The sequence below is a fragment of the Bubalus bubalis genome, chromosome 5 (genome assembly GCF_019923935.1).
Source record: "Bubalus bubalis isolate 160015118507 breed Murrah chromosome 5, NDDB_SH_1, whole genome shotgun sequence".
In the NCBI taxonomy this organism is placed as follows: Eukaryota; Metazoa; Chordata; class Mammalia; order Artiodactyla; family Bovidae; genus Bubalus; species Bubalus bubalis.
In genome coordinates this window covers 126,161,673-126,176,872 of record NC_059161.1, presented here as the reverse complement: position 1 = coordinate 126,176,872, position 15,200 = coordinate 126,161,673, and the positions used below count along the sequence as shown (strand labels likewise).

Here is a 15,200-nt window from a genome sequence, read left to right as displayed (position 1 = left end):
ACCTCTCTGGTCCTCTATACCAAGCATTCGTTGGTGTGCTCACCACGAATCAGGAACTGTTAAGGACACATAATTAGAGCTTAATTCTCTAGCTAGGGAGAGAAAAGCAGCCTTCGTGTATATGTGACAAACAAAACCCAACTGATTTGAGTGTAGCCTGGATAGAATGCCTCTACGAGCTATCTCAGCTCTGCCATCTTCGGTTCTGTTTCCTCACCAATGAAGTACATGTTTGCAATTAAAAATTTTTGAATTATGTTACAAAGCTCTACCAAAAAAAAAAAAAAAAAGCCAGGTTTGCTTGAAATGTGGCCCACCTGTATTCCTAAAATGTTGCCCCAAGCTACCATACAGGCTGGCCGATTGCTAAGAAAACCCGCTTTTCGGGGAGTCAGTGGGATAACCCTTTGTCATCAGCGGCGGCCGTCCTTCCCCACCTCCGCCCCCCGACACGGCCCAACAGCACGATCCATTGTGAATAGATCCATTATGATCCACTGTGACTCCCGGGCTTCCGATTTCACCAAGGCAGTGGTTGCGCCCAGAGCCTTCTGACGCGTGAGCGCCGACCCCCACCCACACCACCGTCCAAGGTGTTGATTGGCTAGCCGGGCCAGGGGGCGGGCTGACCTCCGCTCCGCCGCGCCGACATCCGCGGGCCCCGCCCCCTATCGGGGCGACTGGGAGCCGAGCCCGGGGCGGCCATTTGTACGCGGCCGCGGGATTGGTCGCCTGGCTCCCGCGAGGGTGAGGAGGGGGTGGGCAGCGCGCACTCGCGCGTGCGTCAGGTGGCGCGCGAGAAAGGCCCGGTCGCGCCGAGGTTTGAGCGGCCGTCGCCATTTTGTAGGGTTCTCTCTGACGCGGGAGCCGCCGCCAGCGCTGCTGCCACCCGGAGGTGCGCAAGGTTCTTGTGGGTGTGTGGGGAGCCTGAGAGCCGGGCCGGCCGGGCCTCTGGCGGACGGGGATGGCCCCGGGTTTGGGTTTCTTCTCTTGGTGCGGGAGGTCCGGGGAAGACAACGGGAGGAGGCGGGGCCGGGTCTCCGGAGGGGGCGGGGCAGGGGTCGAGTCGAGTCTTTGTTGGGGAGAAGGCACTGGAGTTGGGTCGCCAGGGCGGGGGTGGGGGTTCCCAGTTGGGGCAGAGGGGGCCTTTTTATTCTTAAAAGTATTTTGAACGGTGATGCTTCACGGAAGAGAGGTACACAGATTTCCCTCCAAAACCTTGTTACCAGGGACAGTTAGATGTATGCCTCTTCCCCACATTTGGATTCTTCTCTTACCTGCCCCAAAACAGGAGTATTTCAAGCTAACCCTGTTACTTAAAATGCGCCTTATTCCACGAGGGACTATGCAATGCATGCTGACAACCGACCCGTTCGCGTGTTACACACAGCTCACACTACTCCTTAAGAGCTAACCTTTCTCCCGCTACTGAAAAAAGAAGGAACGTCTGTGTGAGCATCTTGAAGGTGCCAAGAACTTGGGAGGATTAATCCAAAATGCAGTGCATTGAAACTTTCGCCTCTAACTTCTGAAAATCTCCTTTCTTCTCTTTCAGGCTCTTGTCAGGATGGTGAAGCTGTTCATCGGAAACCTGCCCCGGGAGGCCACAGAGCAGGAGATCCGCTCTCTCTTCGAGCAGTATGGGAAGGTGCTGGAATGTGACATCATTAAGAACTACGGCTTTGTGCACATAGAGGACAAGACGGCGGCCGAGGATGCCATCCGCAACCTGCACCACTACAAGCTGCACGGGGTGAACATCAACGTGGAAGCCAGCAAGAATAAGAGCAAAGCTTCAACCAAGTTGCATGTAGGCAACATCAGTCCTACTTGTACCAACCAAGAGCTCCGGGCCAAGTTTGAGGAGTACGGTCCAGTCATCGAATGTGACATCGTGAAAGATTATGCCTTTGTACACATGGAGCGGGCTGAGGATGCAGTGGAGGCCATCAGGGGCCTTGACAACACAGAGTTTCAAGGTGAACTGCTCTGGGGCCTGGGTGGCAAAACCGAGTGGGGTCTAGGTGTAGACAGAGGCAAGGACACAGGACCATGGGGCTGGCAGGGTGGTGTCTTCCATTCTACTTTAGCTGGAAATAATATGTATGTTTACCATGCTTAAACACAACTTAACTCTTGGAGAAGCACACTTCTCCTTTTCAGATTTGCCAAGATGTTTCTCAACAACTTTGTAGAATCACAAACGGTAGGTCACTTTTTCCTGCAAGCGTCATTCATTTGGGTGCTGTTGGAAGTTTAATCTGCAAATGGGAGAAGAGGATAAAGGTCTGTGGCTTACTTGCTTCTTTTGTTATGATGAGGAAGCCTTATATATTTGAGAGTTTAAATGCATAGGGCTTATATTCCTTACTGCCCTGGGCAATGGGCTGTGATGGGAAAGAACAAAGACATCTTTAAGAATCTCTGTATTATAAATCTGGGTGGTGAATCTGATTTTGGGGGGTTATCTTTTGAGTACTCAAATTTGTTCAGTATGTGATGAACTATATGAGCAGAGCCAAAAACTGTGCTGTGTATTCTGCTCCACATACTATTATTTAATCCTAAAGGGAGAAAAGGACATTTCTAAAAATGTTAGGTTGAATGGGAATTATGGTTCTGCCTCTGAGAAGATTCCGATTAGAGTGTCGTATCGAATTATTTATATCATTAATAAAAGTACATACGTTGTCATTAGTACTACAGGAGGTTGAAGAATCTCTGGAACTGTGCTGATACGGTAGCCACTAGCCCCGTGTGGCCACTAAGTTGAAATTAAATAAATGTTTAAGTTCCGTTTCTCAGTTGTGCTGCGCACATTTCAAGTACTCAGAAGTCATACAGGCGAGTGGTGACTGTATCGGTGCAGATACAGGACGTTTACAGCATCACAGGAAGTTCTGCTGTACAGCACTGTCTGCAAGCTTTTTGTTGATAGTGTCATCTTAGACCACATGTTTACATCCACTTTTCAGGTTTATAAATTAAGATCATTTTTTTCTCTGAGTAGCCTTAAAAGGGTTGTAAAGACGTACTTAAGGGTCCTCTACTAAATCTAGAAAACAGAAAAGAAATGGAGAAGAGGAAAAGTTGACCAGAAAAGGGTAAGAAAGTTTGCAGATAGTAGAGATTGCAGATAATACATCAGATATTTCTGGCTTCAGCCAGTGGTGTCCTGGCTTTTAGCTGCTCTTTAAAGCACAGGGCAAAAATTGTAGAGACTTGCTACCATTTACTTGTCATATGATCTTGGACAAGCGTTTTAACCTCTTTGTGCTTCATTTTCCCCATTTGTAAAATAGAGTTATAATGATCCCTGCCGTACCTCCCTCACAGGACGGTAGTGAGGCTAGAATGAGGCAATAGATGTGAAAGTGCTTTGACAGTAAAGCACTGTGTGATAAAAGGTGAGTGGTGTTTGCAACAACAAATGTTTCTATGATGGTTAGAAGCTTCTTTAAAATGTAATACCGTTCCTCATTTATATTTGGTCTTCTATTATTTTGGAAAGCTGTTGCGCTTCAGATACGTTTAAAAATACCCTGAATTATTTTCATTGGATGAAGGAGGGCATCATGAATGGACAGTGTTGGAGGAAATGGGAGTTCTCTCTTGATAGGTAACAAGCAAAATGTGAAAGAATGCAGTTAAAGTCTGGTACAAACTGCAGCGATGTTCTAGTGTAATAATGCTTGTCTTTACCTTTTTAATATGCTATTGAGTAAAAGAATAGGATCAGAAATAGGTATATGGATGTCAGTTAATTGAGAGGGGGTTGGCTTGAAAGAAATGTGTTTTAATACAGTGGGTTTCATTCAGGATGTAATAACACAATGATCCATGAGATTTTTTTAAACGTCATTATTGGGGGGAAAAAAGTATCCTTTATTTGGTTTTCATGTTCTTAGCCTGGGCCCTCTAGAGAAAGCACTCAACTTTTTGTTATGTTTTACGTACAGACATTTTTATAACCAGCTCTGTTTTTTTTCCAGATGACAAGAGAAAGTTTAGCATTGGATAATAAGTTGCAGTCTTACAGAAAATACAATCTAGATACCAATTTGTCATTTTTTTCATAAAGCCTTTTTACTCATCTCCTAATAAAGGGGACCTCTTAAGAGTGCCACTTTGGTCATCTTTTGAACCTTTATATGTTAATGGCTGCTACTGAGGCGTCCTGATTGTACGACTTAAAAAGAAAGCAGCAAAATCTGAGTTTACCTGAGTCTCTGGGGATCTGTTTCCTCCCCATAAACAGCAGTGAACTGAACCGCTACTGACTTAGCAAGCAGTTTGCATTGAAAGACCCTGAAGAAGCTATTCCCAAGTAATAACTCAGGCAGCTGAGCTGGGAATGTTACATGAGTTTATGTGTTTTGTTTTTCACCAATGTGTAAATAAACATTAAATTGGAGTACAGTTGTATATCACGCTATATCCCTAATCTGTGGGTCCTGTTACTTGGTAGGAGCTCAGCATTGAGGATCTCAGGTTGCCCACCTCTTTCTTTCAAAAGAAAACACTTGTGGGCGGTGGAGGCTGGTTTTCTGGGAAATGTTGGCAACATACCTCAGTAATTTTTTTGGAGATTTCAGAAAATTTTTAAGCTTTTGGCCTCTCCAAGTGTAGTAGAGTAGTAGAATTTAATCTTTCAGTTTTCTTTGCATTAGTTCCTTAAGGTAATAGAGAAGCACAGTATATTTCAATTATCATAAGAATTTTAGGAAATTTAAATTAAACACCTGGTTACCACCTTTGGAAAGATCATGTGAAAAAAATCTATCACTTCTGTTGTAGATCTTTTAGTTCTAGATTTAAAGAGTTGTTTACCTGAATCCTTTTTACAGCTACTACAGATGTTTATAAACTTCTGAGTTCCACTCTAAAAGCAGTGGTGGAGATTGTATGTAGTAATAGAAACATCAAGGGGGAAAAAAATCACTGGGTTTTGTTTCTCAAAAAAAATGGACCCATAATCTGTAAAGGACTAAGTTACATATTTTCCTTGAAAATGTACTTCTAGGTCTCTGGATTGGCTGCTTTTTAGATTGGCATGGTTACACTGACTTCAGAATTGAAACAGTTTGTGTCTATCACACAAGTTTAATGTCACCATGCATGTTTGAAAGCCAAATAGCTTGTAATCCCTCCAGTACAAATTATAGGGAATTCTACATTTGGGATATAAATTGGGGCAAAACTCCGTGTGTTTCTGTTCTAAGCACAGTTAGCATTTGACCTGTAATAACTTCTAAGAATGGGAGTATCTATATCTCTGAAAATAATGGGATGGCTAAATGCTGCTTTCATATTAAATTGCTGTTTGGTATCTTGCTGACTGTATCAGTGTTTATGGTGGGTGCTGCCTCTCTACTAGGAGCTGGAAGTAAAAACCTGAGCACCTTTGTTTCTGCTAAAGAAAGGGTTTTAAGTTTGAGGCAGCAGCTACTAGAAACTGGGGTGGTAGGAATGTTGGACATCGGGCAGAACTGAGTTTGACTAAAGTGATGTTACCGCACTAACCCGCTCCCCTCTCAGGGTCAGTGCATGGCGCTGTTCTGGCTGCCGTCCTGAATCGGGCTGTTTCCAACAGGATGGTGGAGCACGAGGCCTCCTACCGCATAGCTGCATCCAGAACAAGGTCTGTTATAGAGAGAGCAACCTGCTGATCGCGGAGGGGGGATTTGTCCTGAGCAGCCCTTTAGAGTGATGCAAAGCCCCAGTTCCTCTACATCTGTACTGGCTGCTTTTGGCTATGATCTGTAAAGCATTGACTTGATCTCCAAAGTCTTAGGCAGTTTGGCACCAAATGCTGCCAAGAATATGCCTTTTCTCAAACTGCTTTTAAAGACCTTGGATGCTTTCATTAGCAAGGGTCCCTGGGCTTGGTTGTACACAAGCCCAGGCAAAGATTGTTTCTTCTCTTAGCTGTTCCTGTGCTGGTCATTTCCTGCAAGTATGGATGGATGTGGCTTGTTTGTACGGGTGCCCTGAAGCCTTTAGCCCAGTGCTGCATTTTTCTAACAAGTAGACAGTTCCCTGTAAAGAACTGTTTACAGGTTTATGTAGTTTACTGCATAACAGGATGAAATGCCAATCATTCCATTATATGAAAACACACTGTCCCTAAGAAACCAGTACTGCTTCAAGAACCATCTCTTGTTGTTGAGAGACCTGGGTAGATGGTTTTCTTTCCACAGCAGGCGTGGATTCACCTTTGCTTAAAAAGCAATGTGGGGGTGGGGTTGAAGTCTGGAAGGTCTTATAACTAACTCTTAAGAGGTCCTGGAGTTGAAGCAGATGATGTGCCAGGTATGATCTGTGTATCCAACATAGCCTTCCGGTGACACTTACAAAAACGGCTGGAGAAACAAGATGGACGCGTACGCTGTGGCTTTTAAGCTGCAGTACATGGTTAGGCCTCACATGGCCCTGAGTACATCAGTGAGAGGTTGGTAAGATGCTTTACTATGCAGAGCATAACTGAGGTGGTGTTGGATATTTGATTTGGAAAAACTGTCAGGTTTTGATAATAGTATTGAAAAGTGGAAACTCTCAATTTCTGTGCTGGGGAGAAGAAAGTCTTGGAGACGGAAGTAGGAGGGAATCCCGGTCTACTGGTGTAAGTAGAAAGTATTGACTGGTTTCTGAGGACTCAGATTTTCTAAGTCTCATCTGTTAAAACTTCAGCTTCTTTTTTGGAGGGGATTGTTGAAATAGGGTTGTAGGAGTGTGTGTATGTTTGTGTGTCTTTTGCCAACTAGTTGATTTTGGGGAAGACAAGGAAGGTTAATGAGTTATAATAAATCTTCTTACATCTATTTCCTAAAGGCAAACGAATGCACGTGCAGTTGTCCACCAGCCGGCTTCGCACTGCCCCTGGGATGGGAGACCAGAGTGGCTGCTATCGGTGTGGGAAAGAGGGGCACTGGTCCAAAGAGTGTCCAGTAGATCGTTCGGGCCGTGTGGCGGACTTTACCGAGCAGTATAATGAACAGTATGGAGCGGTGCGCACACCTTACACCATGGGCTACGGGGAATCCGTGTATTACAACGACGCATACGGAGCACTTGACTACTATAAGCGTTACCGAGTCCGCTCTTACGAGGCAGTGGCAGCAGCAGCAGCAGCTTCCGCGTACAACTATGCAGAGCAGACCATGTCTCATCTGCCTCAAGTCCAGAACACAGCTGTGACCAGTCACCTCAACTCCACTTCCGTTGATCCCTACGACAGACACCTGTTGCCAAACTCAGGCGCTGCCGCCGCCTCGGCTGCTATGGCTGCTGCCGCTGCCACCACTTCCTCCTATTACGGAAGGGACAGGAGCCCCCTGCGTCGTGGTGCAGCTGTACTCCCCACAGTCGGAGAGGGCTACGGTTATGGGCCAGAGAGCGAGCTGTCTCAGGCTTCAGCAGCTGCACGGAATTCTCTGTATGACATGGCCCGGTATGAACGGGAGCAGTATGTGGACCGAGCACGGTACTCAGCCTTTTAAAAACTGGAGGTGAGAGTGGGGTGGGTGTGGTTAAGAGATTCCATTTAGTTCCCCAGAAAGGAGACCTTGCCACATAGAGGAGGCTAAAGCCACCTGTTTGCTGTCAGGACAGTATCCGAAAGGTAGTCACTGCATTTTAGTCTTAAATATTTCTCTAGGCCAGAACTTCATTTGGCTTGTTGAGGTCTTCATTTACAACTCCAACCAACTTGTCCATCCCGGGAAAACAACAACTCAGATTATTAGGATATTGTTCTTTAATCAAATGTAAGCAGATCCGGGTTACAGGAAACAGTTGAAGAGAACACTTGAGTACTCCGCACACACATCGTCCAATGATACAGCGAGGCTTTAAGACACTTCCTTTTACGGAGCAAGGAACCTAAGGCCCAGAGAGGTTAAGTGCTTTGTCTGATGTCATCTGGTGATTGAGAAGTAAAGCCAGAATTCATAGTCAGGCCTACCTGAGTCCAAAACCACTTTCTCTTTCCACCACAAAAGTCACTGTGATGTACGTTGAAGAGTACAGGTTCAGAAGTTAATGTCACCATTGAGGATTTAAACTAACTTCAGATTTCCAGTTTGCTAATGAAACTACTATTTAGCTCATGAGCCTTTATCAGAAAAAACTCTTCTAATATATAAGCCAAATAAAATCCTTTGAGTTTTAGGCATTTAGTTCCAAGATACTTGCTGGAAAGCAATGTTTTAATGCCACTGTCTACTCTGGATTCCGTGGGTCCCTTCCTTATTAGTAAGCATCTTGTTCTCCATGGGCACCTAGCTGTATTTCTGCATGGCTTATGATGCTACTGTCGAGAGCCTGACACTTCCCATTGCTTCCAGCAAATCTGGGGGATTTTTTTGTTTGAGAACATGTAAAGGGCTAGATTAAACAGGTAGTTTTCTGAAGTGTATGAAATCCCATTGATGGTAACCCTGGCAGTTTAATTTTTCCTCCTTCAGGTAATGTAAGCAAAGATGTTGGAATGTCAAGAATAATTGGAGTATCTAGAGATTGATACCTAGTACCTTGAAATTGAGCATCAGCAGAACTGGAGGCCCAGTAGGAAAGTTAAACTGAGTTACCACCGAGTTTCCAGGGTTCTTAACAGACCTCTTTGATGTATGAGTAGAAGAAAACCAAGTGACAGGAATTTTCCCTTTTGCTTAGTGAGAAGCAAATGTATGAACCTGTGATGTTATATCCTGTGTGACTGACAAGACAGGGATGCGCTGTGACTCCTGTGTAGCAGCGAGTGTCCATGTGCATGAAGTAGATCGTCTTAACAACTAGTGTAGTCTGCCATTCATCTCTTAATGCTGCTGGTCTTCCATGAAGTCAGGATATGCCTCTAGAGTAAGGTGGTGTCTTCTAGATAACTGTACATTTCTCTCAACTATGTTCCAAAGTTAAACATTAAATAGTATATATTGTGGTCTTTAAAGTATTACTAAGGTATGTTTACGTGGTTTTTGACTGCTAGCAGTGGTTGTTCAACTAACCTCTTTTTAGTGATGACTGTTAAAGAAACTTACCTTCCAGGTATGAACCTCATATGGACTGAATAACCCTGAGTTGGTTGCAGTCCCAGGAGCCTGATGTTAATGAGGCTGCCAGGATGAAATACTCCAGAACTGTTGGGGATCCAAATTCGGGTCTCACCCTAGCAGAACTGATTCAAGAACGTCACAACTTTTGAAGTCGATTGGCACAGATCAAGACCAAGATTTGGCCCTTTGTCTGTAATAAGTAGAGGAACTTGGTGTGAGTTAACTTTTTTTTTCCCCCAGCCATTGGTGTCTGGAGTTCCCATCACCAATGGAAGAATTAGAGAATTTAGGATTTCTTCTCTTGTTTGGTAAGGGAGATTTGGTCAATTAAAGGAACTACTGTAACTGACTCTAAATCTGTGACCGTGTGACAATGCAGGTGTGTTGGAGGATGAACCACTCCTTGAAACCCTTTATGATTGTCATTTCTGAAAATGTGTATATATGAAAGATGAAAATGAGACATATTTAGAATAGCATAATTGACCATATTTGAGACCTAGCATCTTCTGATTTTTTGAAACCAAAAATTAAATTATGGTTCTTGGTATCTGTATGCCCTTTGTTTCAGTGACAGTAGCCTTGTATCACAGAAGTAGTTTTACCTAAAAGATGGGTAAACAAATGAGAAAGATATATTTATCACCAATACAGCAGTCTTCCAGACAGATTGCTTCTTGTTCTGTATATAAGTAGACTCCTATATATAGCCATAGTAGAAAGGTATTACATGAGATGTAACTTTGACCCAGTCTGACTTGGTTTTGTTTTGTTCTGTTCTTTTTCCCCCTGGAATACAGGACGGGACCAGGGCCCTTGTACTCGGAGCCAAGCTGCTCTCCAGGCATTGTGTAAGCCTCTTGTGTTGTGCTCTCTTTCAGGTAGGATAATTGCGGACTGAACCCTCGGGCTGCGGTCATATATGAGAACTTGCTCCGCGCGGTCCCCTTTGCCGGGATGTTTCCATTGCTTCATGTTTCAGTAAACAAAGGAGTTTGTGACCAACTATGTTTTCTTTCTTAATTTAATTCTTCTACGTTCACTTTTCTCTCCTCCTGGTACTAGTCTCTGTAGCCTTTCTGTTCCTCACGTTCCCAGCCTCTGAGCAGCCCTAGGTAAGGATTCTGTTGGCGTCCCCTTTCTCCTGTACAGTGGGATCCCTCTTATCTTGCTTTCCTTAGGAGTTGACCCCTTCTCCCTGCCTACCTGCAACATCTCCGTTCCCTTTAAAATGACCACGTAGAGGCAAGCAACCTTTTACTCTTCTCTGTTAGCTCTGGACTCTTAACACTGAAGCTAATCTTCTGAAATTGCTAGGACCATTGGGGTTTTGGTTGTTGTTTTGTTTGTTTTGTTTTGTTTTATGTCTGACCTGTGATCGTGGTACAGCAGTAGCTGAAATTTAGCCTTGTTTTACTCCACTTCTCCCACTTTTTTTTTTTTATATATATTTTGACAAATAAACGTTTCTAACACTTAAGTATCTTTTTGTATTTGTATGACTTAATTTACTACAAATGTCTTCTGGTTCTTTCTCAGTTGTGCTCAAACTACAAACTTCAGTGGAAGAACAGAAATCTGAAATTTACATGAAGAGTATTTAGTGAGATAAGTACTACAGCCTCAGCACTGAGTGGAGATGAATTAGCCAGCATCTTGAGACACTAATAAGTATGCTACACCTAGTGGTCAGGCTCCTCCTCTGTAAATAACCAGTGCTGCTTTTTCCCGTTCATACACCAGCAAACCCAGGTTAGTAGTGATAAAAGCCCCACAAGAGAACCCTGTGTCAGGAAAAGGTTGAGTTAGAACAGGGACCTGTCATATTGACTCAATTTGACTTCACAGTATATGTTCATTTAAATTCACAATTTAAACTAGAATTAGACTTTGGCTAAAATGAATAAAATAGTTATGATGATGTGGGGATATGTCAGTATTTTGAGCAGAAAAGCAACTAGGGTATTCATAAGTGGCAGTGATAATCTTCAATAAAATGCATCCTCTAGAAAAATTTTTAAAAGATTTATGGACATGATATTTTCTTATCATTGCTTAAGTCCTCATAAAACAAATTTAATGATGGACTCTACTTAAACTTTATTGTATCCTGTATTACATGGTGATGTAAATTCTGCGAACCTTTAAAAATTGCATTTTCCCCACATATTTTGTACTTAAAATATATCTGTCTGACATAAGTGAAATAAAATTTCTCCCTGATTTTTGGGGGTAGTAGACAACAATCTAGAAAGGTTCCCTGCTCTGTGCACACACTCCCAACTAGAGCTGATGTACGCGAACTTTAGCCCCAGGAGGCAGAATTGTCCTAGTCGGGTTTTTTGGGTTTAAGGGCAAAGACACAGATTTCATTGTGATTGATCTGTAAGGCATCATGCAGAGCAAATGAATATGTACAGATTTTGTTAGCCTCACTAAAACCTCTGGTCCTGCTCTGTGCTAAGTTAATGTTGCATTTCTTAAAAAATATTTGACTGTGTTGGGTCTTAGTTGTGGCATGTGAAATCTAGTTCCCTGACCAGGGATTGAACCCGGGCCCCCTGCATTGAGAGCGTGGTGTCTTAGCCAGTGGGACACTAGGGAAGTCACAACATAGCAACTTAACATATCTTGATTCCGTATCACTGGCAGAAAAAGCCAGAAAAAAACCTGGATTCAGTTACAGTTCTACATCAGCACTGTCCAGTAAAACTTTTGGCATTGTTGAACATGTTCTATATCTGTGGTCCAATTTATAGCTACTAGATACATGTGGCTATTAAAAGTACTTGAAACGTGCCCAGTGAAGCTGAGAAACTGAAGTCTTTAATCAGCTTCATGTGACTAGTGGTTACTGTACTGCACAGCACAGTCTAAACTGAAGGACGGACCTCCCTGGGGGTCCAGTGGTTAAGCCGCCATGCCTGTACTGCGGGGGACTCAGGTTTGATCCCTGGTTGGGGAACTAAGATCCTGCATGCTGCATGTTGTGGCCAAAAAAATTTAAAAAAAAAGGTAAAGGAGAAAAAGCCTTGAAGAATCATATAAAATACTTTTCCCCTAGAAAATCCTTTCACTCTCCCCAAAACAGATGACACTGGAAAGGGGTTAGTTTTCAGACAACATAAGAGGACTGTTGAAACAGGTTTATTTCTAAACCTCAGTTTAAAAACTCCATGTGGGGGTACATAATTCCTTTTATCCACCAAGACCAAATTCTCATTATAGACCATTTTAAAGTGCCACAAGGCATCTCACACTAAAAGTTCCTGAATTGATTCATCAGTGATTTGAATTCCAAACCAGGATTTTGATGAATGAGATGTGATTTTTGCTGTAAGCACTGCGGAGGGACGAGTACAGGGTACTTTGAAAACATGTAAATAGTGGCTGACTTTAGGGGCTGGGTGGAGGGGGGCAACTGCTATTCCAAGTTGAAGAAACTGCATATGTTAAGGCCCCTGATCAGCAAAAGTGTGGTGACCATTAGGAAGCAAAGTCTATATAACAGAAATCTGAAGAGGTAAGTTCCAACACAGTTACAAGCGCGTTATGGGCTATGTTAAGGAATTTCATCTTTAACTGGAAACTGGAGAAAGAAATAGCGACCCAATCCACTATTCTTGCCTGGGAAATCCAAGGACAGGAGCCTGGTGGGCTACAGCCCACAGGGCCACAAGAGAGACATAGTGACTAAAGAAGAACAACAATGACTAATGATATTGAGCACCTTTTCTTGTACTTACGGACCATTGGTATATTTTTTCAATGAAATGTCTGGTTCAAGTCTGCATATTTTTAAAAAATGAGTTGTGAAAACCACCCAAATGTTTGTCAACTGATGAATGAATAAGTACAATGTGATAACATCCGTATAACCCATTAATTATCTAATAATGATATCTAAGAATGAAGTACTAATATATGCTACAACATGGATGATGCTGAAAACCTGCTAATTGAAAGACACCAGACACACAAGGACCACATGCTGCGTGATGCTATGCACATGAGATGCCCAGAATACGTAAACCTACAGGGACAGTGAAAGGCGCTCAGTCACGTCTGACTTTTTGTGACCCCATGGACTATATGGTCCATGGAATTCTCCAGGCCAGATTACTGGAATGGGTAGCCTTTTCCCTCTCTAGGAGATCTTCCCAACCCAGGGATCGAACCCAGGCCTCCCACGTTGTGGGCAAATTCTTTACCAACTGAGCCACAAGGGAAACCCCAGAATACTGGAGTGGGTAGGGTAGCCTTTCCCTCAGGGGCTCTTCCTGACCCAGGAATCGAACTGGGGTCTCCTGCATTGCAGGCAGATTCTTTACCAACTGAGATATCAGGGAAGCCCGCTCATCTACTTACCATCACAGGGATAGTATATGAGTGGTTGCCTAGGCCTAGAGAAGGGTGTGTGTTGGGGGTGGCAGGGGGGCAGGGGGTTGGGGGTAGACAACCAAAATGAGCAAGATTTCTTTTTGGAGTAATATACACGTGCTCTAGAATAAATTGAGGATGGATGTACAGCCTTGTGAATATACTAAGAGCCACTGAATTATTATTAAATGGGTGAATTGGGGACTTCAGAGCATATGCAATTCAGAGGATATGGGTTTGATCCCTGGTCAGGGAACTAAGATTCCCCCAAGTCCTAAAGCAACTAAGCCCATGGTGCTGCAACTGCTGAGCCCACTCAGCACTACTAGAAAGTGCACACCACAATGAAAGCCTCTGCATAATGCAACGAAGATCTGGCATGCTGCAACCAAGATCTCATGAAGCCAAGTAAATATTTTTTAAATGGGTAAATTGTACGGCATGTGAATTACATCTCAATAAAGCTGTTAGACGTGAAAAAAAATTGTGTATATTCATAGTTGCAAACATTCAAATAAAGGCTGGCTAAGGGGGAAAAAAATCTGGAAGCTATAAAAGGGCTTTAAGTTTGAGGATAATAGGATCAGATTCATTTTTCATGAACGATCACTATGACTGGACAGGAATAAAAGGGAATAGCATTATACTTCAATGTTCACAACAGTATTATCTACAGTTATTATACCAAGGTATGGAAGCAACCTGTGTCCATCAACAGATGAATGGACAAAGATGATGTGTGGAGTGTGTGTGTGTGTAGATGGTGGTATTCCTATAACACTACTCTGCCATAAAAAAATGGATTTTGCCATTTGCAGCAACATAGATGAACTTCTGACTAAGTGAGGCCTTCCCTAGTGGCTCAGAAAATGAATCTGCCTGCATTGCAGGGAACCTGGGTTCGATCCCTGGATCAGGAGGAAGATCCCCTGGAGAAAGGAATGGCTACACACTCCAGTATTCTTGCCTGGAGAATTCCATGGACAGAGGAGCCTGGTGAGAGTCAAACACAACAGTGACTAACACTTTGACTTCACTGTCATGCTAAGTGAAATAAGAAAACAAATACTGTATGATATCACATGTTGAATCTAAAACTACAACTGAATGACTAAAATAAGAAGACTTACATAGAGAAGCCAACTGGTGGTTACCAGTGGGGAGACAGAAGCTGGAGGGGCAGCATAGGGGTAGGGGGGAAAAAGTTACAGGATTATATGAAATTGTGTGACTCTTGAAAACTGTAAAGCACTACAGAATTGAAACAATCATCCAAAATTTTAAATATTTTTTAAAAGTTTAAAAGAATATTGAGATTTGCCTGGTACATGATAGAGGTCTCTCACCTAATCATGAAGCCAATAGAGTTCATGTTTTGTTTTAAAGGAAGAAAAAATACTTCACAGAAAAATAACCACACATACACAATTCCAGGGCACAGGGTTTAACTCCCTGAGGATGACTGGTCAAGCCTTTGCCACGGATGGGCTGTGCCTCTCCACTCTACCACCACCAAGCACCTGCTCCAGGCCAGGCCCTACCTAAAGGCTGTACACCAGGCACTGCTGAGTGCTGAGGGGCAAGGGAGATGAGGTCAGTCTCAGAGATCTTAAGAGAGAAGCAAGTATTGACTACAATGGTAATTGCTATAAGAAATGTTAACAGCACTGTAAGAGTTCAGAGAAGAATTATTTGTGCAATTCTACCAACAAAACTGACTCATCTCACACGGTAGCAAAGTAATGCTCAAAATTCTCCAAGTGAGAC

The 15,200-nt window shown here is 43.2% G+C and overlaps 1 protein-coding gene across 9 annotated transcripts; it reads left to right on the top strand.

Annotated features, from left to right (window-relative positions):
* The first annotated feature begins 751 nt into the window (after positions 1-751).
* Positions 752-10,533, top strand: RBM4B (RNA binding motif protein 4B). Of its 9 annotated transcripts, XR_006551432.2 has the most exons (6): positions 753-895; positions 1,556-1,979; positions 6,832-7,096; positions 7,291-7,508; positions 9,046-9,267; positions 9,854-10,533. XR_006551432.2 is itself a non-coding variant. In XM_006044345.4 (4 exons), exons 2-4 carry the CDS (start codon positions 1,568-1,570, stop codon positions 6,989-6,991), a joined length of 675 nt encoding a protein of 224 aa, XP_006044407.1. In that variant the 5' UTR covers positions 752-895; positions 1,556-1,567; the 3' UTR covers positions 6,992-7,134. The 9 variants fall into 9 exon arrangements, 4 of the variants coding, with proteins under 4 accessions (XP_006044407.1, XP_006044406.1, XP_006044408.1 ...); XR_006551433.2 differs by lacking the exons at positions 9,046-9,267; positions 9,854-10,533 and adding an exon at positions 5,539-5,641 and having other exon boundaries at positions 752-895; positions 7,291-7,459; XR_006551430.2 differs by having other exon boundaries at positions 6,832-7,508; positions 9,935-10,533.
* The last annotated feature ends 4,667 nt before the right edge of the window (positions 10,534-15,200 follow it).

What these genes read in the sequence shown, in the direction of transcription:
- RBM4B (XM_006044344.4), top strand. Translation starts at nt 1,568, where the DNA reads ATGGTGAAGCTGTTCATCGGAAACCTGCCCCGGGAGGCCACAGAGCAG. An exon ending in TGACAACACAGAGTTTCAAG is followed by an intron (nt 1,980 to 6,831) that starts GTGAACTGCTCT and finishes TATTTCCTAAAG; the next exon opens with GCAAACGAATGCACGTGCAG.